At 44.4% G+C, this 18,008-nt stretch overlaps 2 protein-coding genes across 5 annotated transcripts in view; both read right to left on the minus strand.

Annotated features, from left to right (window-relative positions):
- Nucleotides 1-6,736: 6,736 nt before the first annotated feature.
- On the minus strand, nucleotides 6,737-12,042 carry FIGNL1 (fidgetin like 1). The gene is made up of 2 exons (XM_088171350.1): nucleotides 11,981-12,042; nucleotides 6,737-9,432 (listed from the first exon to the last, which is right to left on the minus strand). The coding sequence occupies exon 2, from the start codon at nucleotides 9,422-9,424 to the stop codon at nucleotides 7,355-7,357; it is 2,070 nt and encodes a 689-aa protein (XP_088027476.1). The 5' UTR covers nucleotides 9,425-9,432; nucleotides 11,981-12,042; the 3' UTR covers nucleotides 6,737-7,354.
- Nucleotides 12,043-14,697: 2,655 nt separating this feature from the next.
- Nucleotides 14,698-18,008, minus strand: part of DDC (dopa decarboxylase) — a 62,760-nt gene continuing 59,449 nt past the window's right edge. For all 4 annotated transcript variants that reach the window (XM_088171373.1, XM_088171362.1, XM_014872286.2 and 1 more), the window contains one exon: nucleotides 14,698-17,922. In XM_088171373.1, coding sequence (XP_088027499.1) covers nucleotides 17,707-17,922 — 216 coding nt within the window. In that variant the 3' untranslated portion in view covers nucleotides 14,698-17,706. The remainder of the gene's footprint in view (nucleotides 17,923-18,008) is intronic.

An 18,008-nucleotide genomic window follows, 5' to 3' on the forward strand; every position in this document is an offset into this window, starting at 1 on the left:
TCCGCAGCACCGGGCACGCCGGGCACCGTGCCCAGGCAGCTCGGTCCAAGGCTGGCAGAGGGATCAGCCGGGAAGTAAATCCTCATTTACAGCACCAAGGAATCCTGCCAGGGCCATGGGAACAGGCTCCTGCTCTGCTGGGTGTGGCTGGTGCTGGTGTTTGACCCTGGTGACCCAGCACAATGGCTTTTACTTCTGAGACAGCTCTAAGAGAGCAGCAAATGCTATTTACTATCGACCAAAACTCAAATAAATTGAGACTTTGGAGTTAACTGGACTCAGCTCCTGTTACCTGTTGTGTAGCTACATGTCAATGCATTTTCAGGATCTCCAGCCCGGGAGGCTGCTTGTATCCGCTCACTTATTCTGTTATTAAAATTTCCAAGATCAAGAATCAGTTTAAATACAAATCCACTGTACACTGATTTTCACCTCTTTTCCCAGCTCCAGCTGACCTGAGACACGAAGTAAAATTAATCTTTTAGAATTCTAGCTTTGTTAAATAGGAAGGTCTATAAGTGTCAGCCTGGTTTTCACAGCTCCCTCAGAAAAATCTTAAGAATCGAAGCCCACCCAACACAAAAAAAAAAAACCCCAAAAACCCAAAAAACAACAACAACAACAACACCCTCAAAACTAACAAACCACAAAAACAAACAAAGAAAACCCCAATAAATACAATAATCAATAAAAGTCTAGTAACAAGTTATTAACAAGTTATTGTCAATGGATGATTTTAAGTGACAAAACAAGGAAATAATATTGACTACCCATGGGCTTTCCTTAAGAAATTGGACGGACTTCTTTAGGAAAAGAACTCCATCTGGTGGCAGGCTACAAAAAAAGAGTAACTCAAACACTACAGCTGTGTTCCTCTCCCTGGAAAAGACTGCTACTACTGGAAATGGAGAGGAGTCCTGGGGATAACTATTTCTCTGTAAACTTCTAAGATTTATATAGGATAGGCTGAGCAAGGCATCTTTCAGGCTTGTCCTAAATGGAGGCAGAGCTGACGTTTTTGAGCTCACCTGGCTCCCACACCCTGCTGCACATTTTCTGCTGCTGCCAGCGCAGGGTGAGACATCCCCAGCCTGTGGAAGATGAGGAGCAGCAGTGCCATTGCCACCTGCATCCGCAGGCATATGTGTCCCGGATACTGGGATTCACCCACAGACAAGAACTACATTCATTCCTCGCTAGTGATATAAATAAGGCAGCATCGCTTTTCCACTGCTCCAGGGGCAATAAAGACTCTTAAAATATGGATTATTATTATTATTTATTTTTTTTTTTAATGGGATTGTTCTACAGACAAAAAGAAACATTCCCTGGCATGAATTCCCCCTTCTCTGGGGTGACTAGAGGTGTGAGTTTGCAGTACCACAACTATTTTTAAAAGCACATGAAAAATAGTTTTCGTGAATGAAACCACAATGGAGCAGTCCCCAGCATGCTCAGCCTTGTCCCTTCTGAGACATTTACAGACAGAGCGCTAGTGTGTATTTTCAGCAGATGACAGCAAAAGTTTCTGAAAATTTGATCTTCTGTTTCTTTGATGCAAAACTTCTGGTTTTGGAATGACTTCTGATATCACAATGTTTTAATTATCACATTTAATTTTTTTCAGTCAGCTCTCGAGACTCACTGTCATATGACAGTAAGGCACCGCATTAAGCAGGGTGGAACCTTTTAAATTTAGCATTAAAATCACTGAAAAAAAAACAAACCGCAAGGCGTGTTCAGAAAATAATGTACTGATCACAGAATTGTCACTACAAGCTTTTTCTTTCTCTCCGGTTTTAGCTATGCCAGCCCAGAGGTTCTGTAACCTTCCTGAAAGTGGAGTTTTCTTTTTCTGTTTTATCCCATCACCATTAAATGTATGCTTTTATATAACATTAAGCCATCGACAGGTATTGAAAAATATAGCATCACTGACAAAACAGCCTGAAAGTATATGTTAATTTATGTCTTTACATGTAATCGATCTCCCCACCCACAGTACTTTTGCATTTTCTCTCTTGATTCTGTTTGAATTTTCTCTCTTTTTTTTATTAAGAGAAGCTGGCACCCAGAATAGTTTGCTGACACCTGCTTCCAGAGTTCATGACCACTCTGGAAAACAATTCTCCATCACTTAAGAAAAATCAGGAGTTTCTATAATGCTATGTAAATGGCTGTATCCTTCACTATACCAGATCTATATCCATTCTGCAGTGCAAAGAATTGGTGTGCAAAAAATACAATATATAAAGCGAATTCAAGCTCCCTAGATAAACAATTACTGCTCTTCTTTTTTCTTTCCATGCTTGGCAAAAAAAAAATCCACAGGTCAAATAAGTTCTCCTTCTTCAGAATATTAAGTATGTGAGCACGAGCCATTTCATAACAACCCTTGTAAGAAATCTCACTGGTTACATCAGATCAGCAAGGAGAAGCAGTCACTAGTTGCAAATGTCACAAAATAAAATTACTCGTTTGGGAAAGGAGAAAATAGACTTGTAGGTCTTCACCACCACTGAGGAATATTTGGGACTGGAGACATTTATTAATCAAAAAGATCCTGCACAACAGGCTTAGGTGGAACTGCCCCAGCTGGCAGAGACACACTTGCCTTTTGCTGTAGGCAAAAAATTACAGAGTTTTGCCAACACTAATAATCGAAAATCATAAAAAACACTCTAAATTTAAAAGCAGAAGCCTAGGAAATCTAATCTTATTACATTTTAACCCATAGTACAGAACTCAAAACCTGTAAGAATTGGGCAGGAATTTTCACAAGCCACTGCCCAGAATTTTGTGATCTACTTCTGAAAAGAAAAAAGCCAGCTTTTTTTTTCTTTTTCTTTTTTTTTTCCCCTCTGAACACACAATCGTTTCAGACCATCTTTCAGAGCAATGCATTAGCAGGCTGGCCATCATTTAATTCTTCGTGCTCAGGTGCCTCCATTTTACAAAACCCAGAGAGAATTTCAGATTGCAGCATGCCAGTTCCAAAACCAGGCAAACTAATCTGAAACCGGAATTTTCTATCAGCACAGTTTAGGGAAAGCCTGAGCTCCTGGGAGCTTTTCTCCTGTGGCTTTGCTGGAAAGCCTCAGAGCAGCCTGGCTGTGTTTGATTGTGCTGTAGCAAAGGAGGATGTGATAAGATCAGAGGCACGACTGAACACAGGATGCCACCCTACCCCTGACCACTACAGACCAACCCAGCTCAAACAGGGGGGCTTTCTTGGGCTGAGGGTGTTTTTTGGGAATCTGGGACACCACCCCAGCTGCACCCATGAGCTCATGCTTGTGATGCTACACCCGAATCACACCCACAGCAGCCTTGTCCCTGCCTGAGCCCGGACAGCCGAGGGTTCCCCTTTTCTGTTCCCCCCCTCCCTGCCCAGCTAACGACTCCAGTCATGCCTGGGTGAAGAAAGGGAAGTTGTTCCCCTTTTCCCCAGTGACCTACAGTGAGGAAGCACTGCATCATCTCTCCCTCAGCCAGAAAGCAGATCTGGTGTCTTTACAGCATCCCTGCAGCTTTCATTGACTTTCCTTGATCATCAGCTTCTGGATGAGAACAATATTGCCTTTTGCTTACTGCTCCATCTCTGCCACAAAAAAACAACTTAATATTTCTTTAGAACAAGTTATGTTCCTTGGTAATGTGGGAATATGGACACAGAACACACCTGCTCTGAGTCTTTCTTGTGATATTTTCTGAAGATATAAATGACTAAATTTTTGTAACGTCTCTTCCCAGTTAATTGTAAAGCCATAATCAAAGTGCATTAAGAGCCAAACAAGGCATGCCAAAGATTTCACGTGGGTCTTTCCTGCAGCAGTGACAATGGATTCATTGGTGACTACTAGTGATGGAAGTGGGAGACTCTTCTGCATAACTTTGCTGTTGAAACCAACCTGGGCAAGATGGGAAAATACAGCAAAGAGCAGCTTTGCTGAAAATGAACAATACACTGAAAAGTTAATCTACCACCCTGCAGCCATGGTCAGCCCTACTCTGCTCCAGTTTCATCCCTGATGAGCATTGTCATGTGGGGCATCGACAGTGAAGAGAGATGAGCACATGAAAGTGATCAGACCCATGGAGCAGATGCCTGCACTGCTGCCCAGGGGACAGAGAACTCACACTGTTTTTTTGGTGGGTTGTTTTCCAATCTCACGTTGGCTTGTGACCAGTTCCATAACTTCTGTTAGAAGGAAATGCCTTATTTCAAAAGGACAATCTTAGTGATGGTCTCTTAAGAGGCCAGTCTGGTTTGCATCCACTTGTCATTAGCAGGTGATGATTATTTCTGCCTCATCAGCTTTTCCCCTACATGTGTTGGCACGGTTTTCTGTAAATGAAAATCCCCCTGGGGACTTCATACAGCTCTGAGACAATTTAGCTAACTCAAATCCAAGATGCACTGAGAGTCTGAATTGCCTTGTTTATTAATAAGACCTGACTTTTCCAGGACTGCAATTATTTACCTTTAAAAGAAACTGAGAGATTGTGCACCCAACGTTGCTGAACCACAAAACCAGAGTCCTGAATTTCTTCTTCCAAAGATCAGCCAGCCAAAAAGAATAAATAATGAAGTACATAGGTTTCTGCATACACTAAACAGATCCATTAAAGTGGATTTATCTGCACCATTTCCCTTAAATTGCAATCATGCCCTATTTCTGAGCAATTTTCTGTATTTTGTGAAATTATGTTCCTGGCAGTCGAATCGCTGTGTGGTGGCACTGCTACAGAGGGTTATGAAACTCATCTTGGGCTGACACTGCAAGTCCTGCTGGCTCTGAGCTCTGCAGCAAAGCCCAAAGAATGCTGCATGGCTGAAGGGATGGGCGTGTCACCTGCATCATTACTAAAACACAGTAAACTTTACCTAATGGTCCCTTTCACTATTTCTACGTGTTTCTTAAAAAAAAAAAAAAAATTAAAAAGGCACGTTCATGTAATTCTTGTAATGAATAACCTCAAAAGTAGGAGGAAGAACAGCCTTGTCTGGTTCTATCTATTATCTCTTTGATAAGTTCCACTTTGCAGAAGACAAATGCAGAGGCACAGAACTTTTGTCCCAGTCCTTCTTACCTCAAGATCAGCTTTATTCTCTGCCACCATGTAGATTCTCCCTGGTCATTCCTTGTAGAGCACTTCCATTAAAATGTGAAAACTCAGATACAGAGATGACCACAGAATGTTCACATAGCACACCAGAGTTATTCCCAGCATAAACAAGGCACTTACTTAATCATATATAAGGCATTTATTAGCCCTTGAGCAATCCTTAACTTGACTAAACAATTAAAATTCTCTAGCGTTTCATTCACTTGCCTGAACAATTAATTTAAAGAAATGTATGGAGAGAGCAAAAATCCTACCAAGTATGTGTTTATAGCTCTCCAAAACTAAACTCGTAAGAATAGATTTCATCTCATAATCTTTACCCAAGTGGCAAGAAAGTCAATTGGTTTGGACCATATCACACATTTATTCTTACAAAATAATCTAATTATTGCATTTTTCACTATTTCAAAAATGAAGATATATTCCCATACCTGAATTTTTACATCTCTGCAAAACAATTCCTGATATATATCGTACTTTACTAAAATCATTACCTATGAATAAAACTGACTCACTTGCTTCAATCAGGATGAGCTAAGAAATTCTAAGCCTTCCAAATTATTCTGAATTCAAGGCTCGCTACAGTCTCCTGGGCCCTGTAGTTTCCAAAGTCTTTAAAAAATGCTAGCTAAACAGCATTCATCCAGTTTCAGGGAAATCTGAGGAAGAGCAGCTTTTAAGCTCTGCATTTTCCCCAACAGGAGAAAAAGTTCTTTAGAGAAACTGAAAACAAAGCACAGACAGCAGAGCAGCCAGTGCTGCCACACTGACAAAGGAAAGATTTCCATTTATTTTCCTTTCAGGGGCAGCTGTGCTCAGCCAGTGGGCAAGGATAGGTTATGTGAATAAAAGGCTATACATTCTTTCATGCCTTAGGTATGAATGCCAAATACAAGCTAGCCAGGAATTTTACCATTGATACATGAGGACTTTTTAAGGAGCAATGGAAGCCAGGAGGTGTTGGGACGTGGGATTTCTCCTTGCTGACCACTAGAGCCCAGCACTCTCAGAGCAAGGCACCTTCCATCTTAATTTGATGGATGCAGCTGCTGCTGTTTCTGCTTGGGGGTCCAGCCAGGAGCGAGGCTGAGCCCCCAATCCAAACCAGTGCATACAAAACCACACACACACACACAGACGAGGACAGTGAGGGAGCAGTGTCTTACCCAGCAGTTCCATAAACCCATCCACAGCCCCACCCTGTCCCTCAGCTCCAGCCTCACAGCACCTGAGGTCACTAGTGTGACACAACTCCCACACTCTCCAGTTTCACAGGGACACCTCACTCACGGAGCTTCAGACACTGCCACAGGATTTAAGTTGATAAAATACCCATGCTCAGACCCTGAGCCACCTTATCCTGCCACTGGGGGGCTCTTTCCAAATCCTGTTTTTCCTCCTTGCCAGCTTGTCCAGCCTTTAGTTTGGCAGTGAGTTTTGGATCCCTACAGCACTCAGTTCCCACACTGGCTACCCCATGGCTGGGCCCAGATCCTAAAGCCCCTTTTCCCACGGCCTCTTCTCCACCTGCAGGCGTCCAGACCTCCCAATAAAACACATCCACACATGCTGATGTAGCACAAAAAGCAAGGTCAACCAGGAAATCATCAGAACAAGTTTTTAATGAGAAGCTGGGATTGACTACAGTGATGAGTCAAAAGGCTGTCAGACAACAGCAATGCTCAATAAACCTTCCTTTTGTTTCCTCTTCCATTTTTCCATACAAGTCCACATCCATCTCTGCCCTCTCCTCCCTCTGCTACTGTCTTCTCCCAAACAAAGCACCTCTAATCACTCTTCCCCATCCATCCCAGTTTTGCCATACCCCTATCCAAAATCAGTATTTCTGCTATTACTTGAATCCCTTACTGATACACCATGGTGAACCTTGCACAGTTTCCCCAATATTCCTTTCAATTATTTGTGAGGTTTGATAACCTTCCCCTTAAACATCAATGAAATGTGTCCATCTCTCCCAGCAATCTGTAAACTCTGTCAGCCTCTCAATGCCACTGCTGCTCAGCAATTTCTTCTATCATGACCAGCAGTTCCTCACAGTCTTTTCAGCTGGCAAAGCTTCAGCCAGAACCTGGACATGTGCCTGCATAACATAAGGAGGTTTAATTCCAGGACAAAAACAAAACGAAGTGCAGATGTACTAAATTGCCACAGGTTTAATACGTGGCAGTGCTGAACTGTTCCTGTGCAACAGCTGTGATGCAGCTCACCTGCTGCAGCCAAACGTCTGGTTCCAGGTTTCATAGAGCTCCAGGTCCCTGGGGGACACGCTGGGCCGCACCGTCCTCAGGGCACTCTCAAAGTCCAGGAAAGAGATGGGCCGCACCTGCTCCGGAGTGATGGTCGCAATGTCCACGGACTGCAGACTGCGGATAGGGCCCAGAGAAGCTTCCCGACAGAGTTGTGTCATGTCTGCCCCGGAAAACCCATCGGATTTCTGCACTATGAGCTTGATTTCCTCTTCACTTAGAGAGCAGTGCTCCTTTGCCATCAGCCGGGTGACAATCTGCTTCCTGGCGGAGGCTTCTGGGAGAGGGATGTACAGTCTCTTCACCAGCCTCCTTCGGGCAGCTTCATCAATTTCCTGGGGTCGATTTGTTGCTCCAACCACTAGGATACGATCTTCAGAGGAGGTTGTCGCGCCATCTAGCTGCACCAGAAACTCCGTTTTTATTCTCCTGGATGACTCGTGCTCCCCCTCTCCACGCTGGGATAGCAGGGAATCGATCTCATCGATGAAAATCACCGCTGGCTGCTGACACCGCGCCACAGCAAACAGCGCACGCACCATCTTCTCCCCCTCTCCCACCCATTTGGAAGTCAGAGACGAGGCACTGATGCTAAAAAAAGTTGCTCCAGACTGGCAGGCGATGCACTTGCCTATGAGGGTCTTGCCAGTCCCAGGGGGCCCAAAGAGAAGAATTCCTTTCGGAGGACCGCGCAAGCCGGTGAAGATGTCTGGTCTCAGCATGGGCCACACCACTATTTCTTTTATAGTAGCTTTGGCAAACTCAACTCCAGCAATGTCATCCCAGCCGACGGGAGGCCCGTGGTCCATGATCTCGTGCATGATGAGTTCAACCATTTTTGGTTCTATATTTTTCAGCCGTTCATCCACAGGGAGCAATGGGTCTGTTGATTCCCCAACATGAGGTTTACACTGTGCTCCTCCATTTTCACTTCCATCTTGTCTCGGAACTGGAGGCACGAACTTGCCGAACGGACCCCGAGACCTGCCTGCACCCAGGGATTTTTTTACACCTCCATATGATGAGACTGGTGCACGCTGGTTTTGAGATTTCTTTTGCTGATCCATCCACAGCTGTTCCTTTGCAGTTTTAAACCCAGGAGCACTGCTCTCTTCACTTCTGTTTCTTTGCCCTGAAAAACCATTAGTTTCTGTAGAAATGGAAGCCTGACATGGAGCAAGGCTAGGAACAGCTGTGCTGCCTTCATCAGCCAGACCATAGAATGCTTTTCTTTTCCCAGAATTTGCAGACCAGGCAGATACAGCTGACTGGTTGAAAAGAGACAAATTTTGCCCATCACAACAGTTACCTGACATTTTCAGAGAACTACTATTAGTGGCATCTTTACTTCCAAAGAGCGGAGTTGCCTGGAAACAGGGATTAATCTGTTTGCTTAAGGAGGCTGAAGCAGCAGGAAGTGTGTCTGAAGTTCTGGTCACAGGAGGCACACTGCTTTGAAGGGACTTGGAAGATGAGGGATGCCCAAGAAGATCTGGTCCCTGACTTGCACATTTTGCTGAGCCAGCACTGAGCTCAGTCTCCCTGGTACTACTGAAGACATCGAGTTTAGGAAGAGCTGGAGCAGCAGAGGCACTGACCCCCTTATCAGCTCGTACATGGGCATCTGCCAGTGCCATCTGAGAGCTCTGGAAAATTTTGCCAGCCTGCATCCTCTCTCGCACACACTTTAATTCAAACACGTTTTCTGTTGTCAAGGCAGACTGCCACTTGTCACTGTCACTTTGCTGACATTTTGCCAAAGTCAAAATGTTTTCTGCATAGTTATTCAAGCCAGTCTCTGCGTTGCCAGAGTCAATAATGGCAGAGTATTTCTCTGCATACTTCTTAAACAGGTTGGCAGCACAGACCTGGGAGATCTCGGAGTTTGCCCATGCATACTGAATACGCAGGATCTTGGCACGGTATCCATCTGCCTTCTGCCCGGGCGTGCAGGTGCCAGAGGTGACAGCAAAGTAACTTTCCTGCCAGTCACTCAGGTGCACTGCACTGGGGGTGGGGGCCTCCATCACTGACGCTGCAACAGACAGAAAATATCCGCAGTTACAAAATCCCATTTCTCACCGTTTGCACCAGCTGCCTCCTCCCTTTCCTAAATACTCACACAGGAAAACCTACATTATTTTAACTGAGAGAAAAAGAGCAGGAGGACTTGCAAGCTACTTAGCCAGTCTGGACACTATTCTTTTCAAAATGCAACCAGCTTTGTGGTGGTTTAAAGGCATTTAGACTGAGCTTCTCTTTTCTTCCTTGTCTAAAGAAAGAAAATAAAAAAATGGGCGGAAAAGAAAAAAGAGAGTTTGCTTCTAACCAGAGGTCTCCTGGGGAGGTAAGTAGGCTGCAAAGAATGGTAACAGATGGCCAAGCAAAAACTGGCCTTGTTAAATGGAATCACCAGTGCTTTCATTCTTATTTGACAGAATATGGCACAGTGCAGCGGAGGACAGAGGATACACCACTGTCAGAATGATTTCAGATATTACAGTGATACTAATAAAAATGAAACAATTAAGCTACTAAGTAAAATTGTGTGCAGTGTCTCCGAGGGGAGATAAAAATTGAATGAATAATCCTGAACGTAGCAAGCTTTCAGATTAAGAAAATATTAACAGATTACTAACAAATGTTCAAAACTATTTCTTCCATTTAGAAGGCACTAAAATTTCCCCATTTTACACTTTAGGGAAATAAAGCTCTTCTGTGTTTAAAGCAATGCTTGTTTCTCAGTTTTGGAAAGTGGGATTTAAACTCTTAGGGTTTTTTTTAGGAAATGAGAAATACTACATTTGCCTCAGGAGGAGTGCTTTGTTTGACTTGAAATGATTTGCTCACGTTCATGAGGTATTTTCTTTCTCTGCAAAGTGTCATGTTCATACATTCTGCACCTTTTCCAGAGTATGAGTCAAGTTGCAATCCTCTGGATCAGCTACAGACTGTGTAGGAGTGCAGATGAAGGTACAGGTGCAGTGTTCCTGCAAGGCTGGGGAGATAGAACTGAAGGAATCCAGACTATGTGGGGGTGTCTTGCCTAATTATTTGTGAAAAGTCTGGCATCAGCATTAGCCAACAGAGAGCACAAAATGGTCATTGCTCATATGCTTATATGGTTACATATATGATAAATAACGAGGATGTAAATCATTTTGGTTTGAATATTTTTTTACTACAGCCTAAATTTGTAGAGGTGTTTAGAAAAGTCAAAATACATTTTACCTGTAAATCTGGCACCTCTAGAAGCAAATCCAATTAAAATAAACAAACAAAACCACCAAGGTAAACACTCGCTCTGAAAAGTTACTGTCAACTTTTGCAGTGAGAAGTCTAACTGGCATCTAGAGAACCTGATACCAACTCACATCATCTATCCATAGCTGACTGGCAGGTGAACAGATGAAAGGCTGCAGCCTTTTACTTCTTTTCTCTAAACAGCTGTCACTGTGCACATTTTTTTTTTTAACTGGTGAATCAAAAATATCTTAAGTGGCATAAAAGCGTAAGTTCAGGAAAAGTTTAATAGCAGGTATTTGTCCCCATGAAATACTTCCATAATTCAGAACACAAAATCTCAAGTTCACCATCACTTTCTTAATAATTCAATGGTCACCTTTATAGCACTGAGGGAATGCCATAACAAGTGAACAGTGGTAACCAGTCTGAAATTTCAGTTTCATTATTGAATCACAGAATGGGTCAGGCTGAAGGGACCACAGTGGTCCCCTAGTCCAACCTCCCTGCTCAAGCAAGGTCATCCCAGCACACAAATGGCAACTGTCTGCACGGTGTTCAGACAGCTCTTGAATATCTGCAGTGAGGGAGATTACACATCCTCTTTGGGCAACCTGTTCCAGTGTGGCCACTCCCACAGGAAAGAAGTTCTTCCCCATATCCAGGTGGAACCTCCTATGCCTCAGTTCCTGCCCACTGCCTCTTGTCCTATTGCTGGACACCACCAAGAAGAGCCTGAATCCCTCCTCTCCACACCCACCACTTCAGTTACTTATATACATCTTAAGCATCGTCCAGAATCATTCTCTCGCCTTAGTCTAATCCATATTAATTGTCCTCGTAATCTTACAGCTTCTCTCCAAGAGAGCCGTCTGCACACACGTTCAGCCAGAACTGTTCCCAGACGAGGCCATCGTACTTGGTGTGCGTGCCAAAGCCGGGTGTGTATCCAAGCATTGCCACCAATGGATCGGGCACTCGGGTGCGCGCTCGCCTCAGCGCGGAGCGGGCGGGAATGCTGCTGGTGACGCTGCCCTCACACAGGCACGGGGCCCGGGGAAACACAGCCGAGCACACCCGCCCTCTCACTAAGCCCAGGCCAGCAATCCAGCCGGGAAGCTGCCCGGGCACGGCTGAGCCCTCGCCGCCCCTTCGCAGCCGGCAGCTGAGGCCCCTCAGCTGAGGAGCCCTGGCCGGCCCGGCGGCCGGCGGGTCCCCCCGTCACGGCACCGGGAAGCGGAGGCCACAGCCCCGAGAGGGTCCCGCAGCTCCCTCCGTCCCCCCTTCCCTTCCTCCCCAGTCCCGGCCGTGTCGCTGCCGCTCCCGCCCCCCGCACCCACCGGCTGCCGCCACCGCCTCCGCGAACCGCGCGCGCCCTCTCTGCGCCCGGCCCCGCCCCGCCCCGTCCGCCAATCGGATAGCAGCGCTCCGGGAGACGCAGCCAATCAGAGGCCTGGAGGGCGGGCCCAGTGGAGAAGGGCGGGTTCACTGCGCCGACGTCACCCGCAGTGCTGGGAGGGAAGGCGCGCCGAAGGGCGGGCCCTCCTCATTGGCTGCGCATGAGGTGCGCGCTGTCCAATGGGCGCGGGGTCCGTGCCTTGGGAGGCGGGGCCGGGCCCGCGCCGGCCGCAGCGCGTGGAGCGGCGCGTGCGCCTGCTTCGTGGGGACCGGCGCGTCCGTTCCGCGTGCCCGTTCCGCGTGCCCGTTCCGCGTGCCCGTTCCGCGTGTTCCCTGACAGATCCCACCCGGATCCCTCCGCGTGTTCCCTGCCGGCTCCCTCTCGTCCCCTCCGTGTTTTCCCCCGTCCCTTCCGCGGCTCCCGCCGCAGCCCCGGGCTTTTCTCCCGGTGCTGGTGTCTGGGCTCCCGCTCACGCTGTTCGGGAAGACCTTTCTGATCAGTTCCTCAGCTGAAGGTCAGAGCAGCCGAGAAGGGACAGGCTGGAGAATGTTACAGGTTCTGTCACGTTTATTGCCTGTCCAGGCCATTTTCAGTAGCAGTAGAAAATGAAAACTTGGAGCTGTGCAATTTCTGTGAGGCACACGAGGTCTTTACCTTCAGTTCGGTGGTGGAAGGAGCAGAATTGCTCCTAGTGTGGCTCTTCCTGTGTCAAACTCGACTTTGGCTGCCCAAAACGGCAGGGCGGCCACCTCCCATCCGCATTCCCCAGGTGTCCGCTGTTAGTTCTGCTCCTGGCAGTCAGAAAGGCTCTCTGGAAGCCCTTTGGCTCAGCTCTCAGGCGGCCTGGCCAGTGGCATCCCGGGCTCTGTCCTTGGCAACAGCCCTCCGTGCATGACGGGCTCCACAGAGGTAGGTTCCATGAATGATGGCCCAAGCAGGAAGCCCCAGCCCTAACCCTGGTGGTGATTTCACAGCCAATGATGGGTACCTGGCCCTTAGGCACAAAAGCACTTGTCCTCCACGGTCACCTGTTTCATCTCTACCCCCCCATGGCCAGCACAGCAGTGTCACAAGGGGATGATGTCTAACACTCCTGAAGACAACAGCTGCTGCACAGGCCTTTTTGGGAGAACAGCTCTGACAAGGACAAGATGAATGACACACTTTTCCACAGGGCAAAAGATGGTGGCCCATGTGGAAGTATCCTATGAACTGAAGGTGGTGGTGGAGTCCCCATATGGATCACACCAACCCACGTTCAAATTAGCACACCAATCTAGATGCAAATTAGCACTCTAAGCTGCAGTTACACCTCTGGTATTAACAGAAACGCTTCTGTGTGGGTGAACATTTTATTTCCCGTGAGGAACCTTTCCTGCAGTTACTGTCAGGTTTTTGTTATACATCAGGCTTGTTATGCCATTAGTGCAGACAGCACATTAAACTGTCTGTGCTGATCTGCAAGCTATCATCTCAGACCAACTGGGCTAACATTTAAATAGTTCATGACGCTGCTGCCATCAAATTTTTCCCAAAGGCATGGTTGCCTGATTTCCCTGGGATTGCACAGAGGTAGGGAGCAAAGCAGCCTTGGCAGGACTGCAGGCTGCAGCCAGGCAGGACTGATGTCACGGGCCCCTTCCCTGTCCTACTCGATGTCACTGGAGCTACAAACCAAAGCTGAAGCTGGGCAGGTGGCTCCAGCCACAGAGCCAGCTGCAGCACCGGGCAGAATTTGGCACAAGGATCAGCACCGGCCCTGGGTATGGCCAGGGATTTTTTCAGACTCCTGTTGCTGAGGAGGAAATTTCCTGCAGGACAATTTGCAAACTCCCATTTGCAAAGTAATTTGAAGGACAAATAGAAAAAAAGTCCTTGGTGGTGAAAATCAGGGCACTGGCTTGGTATGAGTGGGGAAGCTGGGCCTCTTACAGTGCATCTGGCATGGATGAGATGAGAAAAGCTTAGTTAAGTACAAAGAGACAGTATCTGTAGTTTTGTTTGTTTATTAATATTGCCAATTAAAAGCTGTATGTCTGTTCAGTAGGTTTTGGATACATATTTTAAAGGGAGTCAACAGCTCACAAATTACAATCAGAGCATGAGACTTCTGATTATTTTTCTATTTAGAACATAGATACTCAAAATGTATGCGACATAGATATTATCCATTGATGTTTATTTAACCTGCCCCCACCAACCACCCTGGTCTTCAGCATTCTTCAGTTTTATTTCTAGTTTGCTTCTGTCTTTGTGCAATTCAGGTTTATACATCTCAAGGTTTAGACTGCTATCGTAAGGCAACTTCAATGTGAGTACTACTCATCACATATGGTACACTTCTACAACAACAAAACAGCCATGAGCAGCATCTTGTATGTAAAGGCAATAAAAAATTAAAAATTTAATAATTATAATGCAGTTCAGAGTATAATATATTACCAGTACTTTCATAAATACATATATTTTCATTATTTCACCATTACTAATAAAATATATTTAAAATCTGTCATTAAGAATGTAAGTACTCTACTCTACTAGTTGAAAAAAAAAAAAATTGAGGTTCCTGAAAGTAAAAGTCGGGTTTTTTTCCCTCCTTCTTTAATAGCCGCAGTCTTCCTTGAGATGTGGATATTCTACTACAGTTCAGTTCTGGGATTTTGTAATTATTTTTAATATCAAACAGTATTCATCAGCACAGACTGTATTAGCTTTTGCACACAGGGCACAATAAATCCAGGTTGACATTAACTATTCATAAATATTTCTCACTTACAGATACATTGCAAAGCTACAGAACAGAAACAGCAGTTATGATCTTCTTTCAAAATGTTCCTTTCAATGCTTCTTCTTGAATTGATTACATAGCCCGTATTTCCTTTTCAGATGACCTAATGTTAATAGTCTAAGAAGGAATTATCACATGGAGAAAAGAGGGTATGAGAGACTTCACTAGTTACATATTTGAATTATCCTACAGAAAAAACAGAATTGTGAAGTTCAGGTTTCTGTACTGGGCTAGCCATGGGGAAATGTAATTCCATGGGTCTCATCACTGCTGTTTATTAGACAGATTTACTTACATCACTTCTTTAAAAAAAAACAAAACAAAAATTAACTTTTGCTCCATATATATTTTAAATTAGCCTTTATCTTAAATTTTAAATTCTTTGCCAGCAGGAGTTTTTGTATCTGGACAACAGCCACTTCTAAAACTGATATCCAGATACTGAAAAATATTTAACTGACTGTCAGTTTTGGCAGTATTTTCCCACAAATGTCTAAAGGGATCTATGTCTAATTCTGGGCTGTTGGGGTCATTTCACCTCCTAGGTTTGAGCTTGCATCCTGCCTGCATCCCAGTTTTACAGCAGTTTGAGGCTCACACAGGCAGGCATCATTCATCTCTGCCCTGGTTTCCATGGAGCAGATTTCCTGCAGAATCTTCTTATGTTCAGTTCAGTGGTGCCTTACCTTATGCCTTTCTTTTCCAATACTTATTAATCAGATTTTTAATTTCAATTATAGTCACCTAAGTCTAAAGCAGCTCAATTTAATTTCAGTGGAATTATCCTGGATTTACTCTGTGATAGCTTTGATCCAAATCTGATCTCTCTTTTTTTTTTTTTCCTGGACAGACTTGGTTATATATTTCACATACAAAATATTGGTCTGTCTCACAGAGAAGCTGTAATTCTTTGGCTACAAGATTCTAGAGTTTTCATAATGTAAAAGTTGTAAAATTGTATCAGTGTGGAAGATATGTGTTATGGATGAACATTGTTTTCCACATAATGAGATCCGAATAAAGTTGTTTAAAAATAATAGTAATAGAAAAAGGGAACAACTGCCAGCATTTTCCACTCTCTTCAGTCTACCAACCTATTGCATTGTGCAACCACAGAAAAGCTAAATTTCACATTGGTTCTGCTGAAGAGAATGACACTATCATAATTTCTGACACTGTAGCTGACAGTAGTGTCTTGTGTCAGTCACCTGCTCAAATATTACTGTGTTTCACCAAATTCATTGGTTATCCCTTTCTTCATCTGTTTCCTGGGAAATCAGTTCCTTATGGAAATAGTAATCCTTTCCAGTCTGCATCCCAGAAGTGAGAGATTAGGAAAGACAGAGGTAGGAGTAGACCATGTGCCAAATTAACTGTCCTGATCCATGTTCCCTGGTCTACTTACAACTTCCCAACCATAGGAAGTATACTTGAAAGGGATGGAGGAAGAAAGCTGAATAACTGTGCACGTTGCTCAAGAGGCTTTAGAAATTAATATGAGAATTAAAAGGTAGATCAAAATGCAAATATAGGAATTAATCCTACATACTATTTTTCTTGGAGCAGCTGCTTATGCTGTTCTTATTTACACAGAAATAACTGCCTGGAATTTATATTTTTAAAATTGCTAAAGCACTTCTTGACTTTTTCTGACTTTCGCCTCTAACTTCCATTTTAGCTCTTTACTGTGCCTGTCTTTGACAGGATGACGTATCAATGGTTTGTGTCAAATATCTATGATTCGACTTTTTAAGAAAGATGTTTTCCAGTATTTTCATTTTCCATTCATCACTGTTAATGGAAGGAAACCACTGATGGGGGCACCACAGCTGATTCTGGGGGTTTGTTCTCTTACTTCCTATTTTTATTGTCACTTGTTTACTTGTTTGTTAGCTAATTTCAGAAACTAAGAGTAACATTTTTGACATCACATTTCTTAGCATATTTTGTCAAAGATTTATTACACCATGGAGTAATCAAAATGGTAGCCATAAAAACAAATCACAACTCAGTTTCACAGAACATATCTTACAGACTATTTTCAAGTACTGCTGATAATAACTTGATTAAAAATGTAGAATACCAGGTATCACATGGCTTTTGACAAAACTCTTCAGGAGGAGCTTTTCAGGGACATCATTATGAATGATCAATCTGGAAACCAACAGCCAGCATAACCTATTTGCTGGAATTTGACAAAATGGCTGTTTTAAAAGCAAACCATTTAGGGGAAAGCAGAGAAGCTGCCAGAAGGACGATTAGTGATCAGTCAGTGCTCATTCCCCTAGGTCTGGATATGCAGTGAAGGAAGCCTTGAAGTCCTTTGTTCATCTACAAAATTACTTCAGCAAGTGTATCATGACATGATAGTGCCCCAAATTCTGGCAACTGCATTTGTGCATACCTGTTCGGATATTAACATATTTAGAACCCGAACTAAACTTGCCCAACTTGGGCTCTTCCTGCAGTCATAGTAATGCTAATTAATTGGTTATAATACCTCTTAGTTTCATCTGTGAAGAAAGGAGAGGGCACGCTAGAGGTGAATGGGGACAACAGAGGGAGCACCAACCCTTCCATTTCCATTGCCTGGTTGAACAAATGCTCTTGACTACAAACTGGTAAGAAATGACAGCTCAAGTCTTCTTGGCTATGTGCATCCTGGAAACAGGCAAGATGAAACTACAGTACAGAGAAGGAATGACTACGGTTACAACTCAACTTGCTGGCAAGGATTTTGCTACTGCAGCTGGGCTATATAACAACAGGTTTTGTACTTTTTTCCTTCATAGTTTGACTTTCCCACCTGCACCTAAAATAAAACTTGCAGCACAGAGAAAGCCAGTTAATTACCTCATCTCCACTTATACTTCACTGTGTTACTGCTGGTGGTGGTTTTGCCCCCATGTTTTCAGAAGCTCAGTTGCCAGCTGTGAGATGTGCTGCCAGGCAAACTTGATGTGGGTGGATTCCACTGTGCGGGAACAAATAGCAAAACGTAGCACAAACTTCTCTCGCAGGTGGCATGGAACCAGATGGATCTTCTTGGCATCATTTATGCTTTTAAGAAGTGCCTCGTTCACTTCATTTGAGCCCTGAAATCATTGTAATTCAATGGATATGACAATCAATTTCAGAAACAAGTCTGGATAATGTAAATCCCACCAAGCAGCCAAGCTCA

Source organism: Sturnus vulgaris, chromosome 1 (genome assembly GCF_052056855.1).
Source record: "Sturnus vulgaris isolate bStuVul1 chromosome 1, bStuVul1.hap1, whole genome shotgun sequence".
NCBI lineage: Eukaryota > Metazoa > Chordata > Aves > Passeriformes > Sturnidae > Sturnus > Sturnus vulgaris.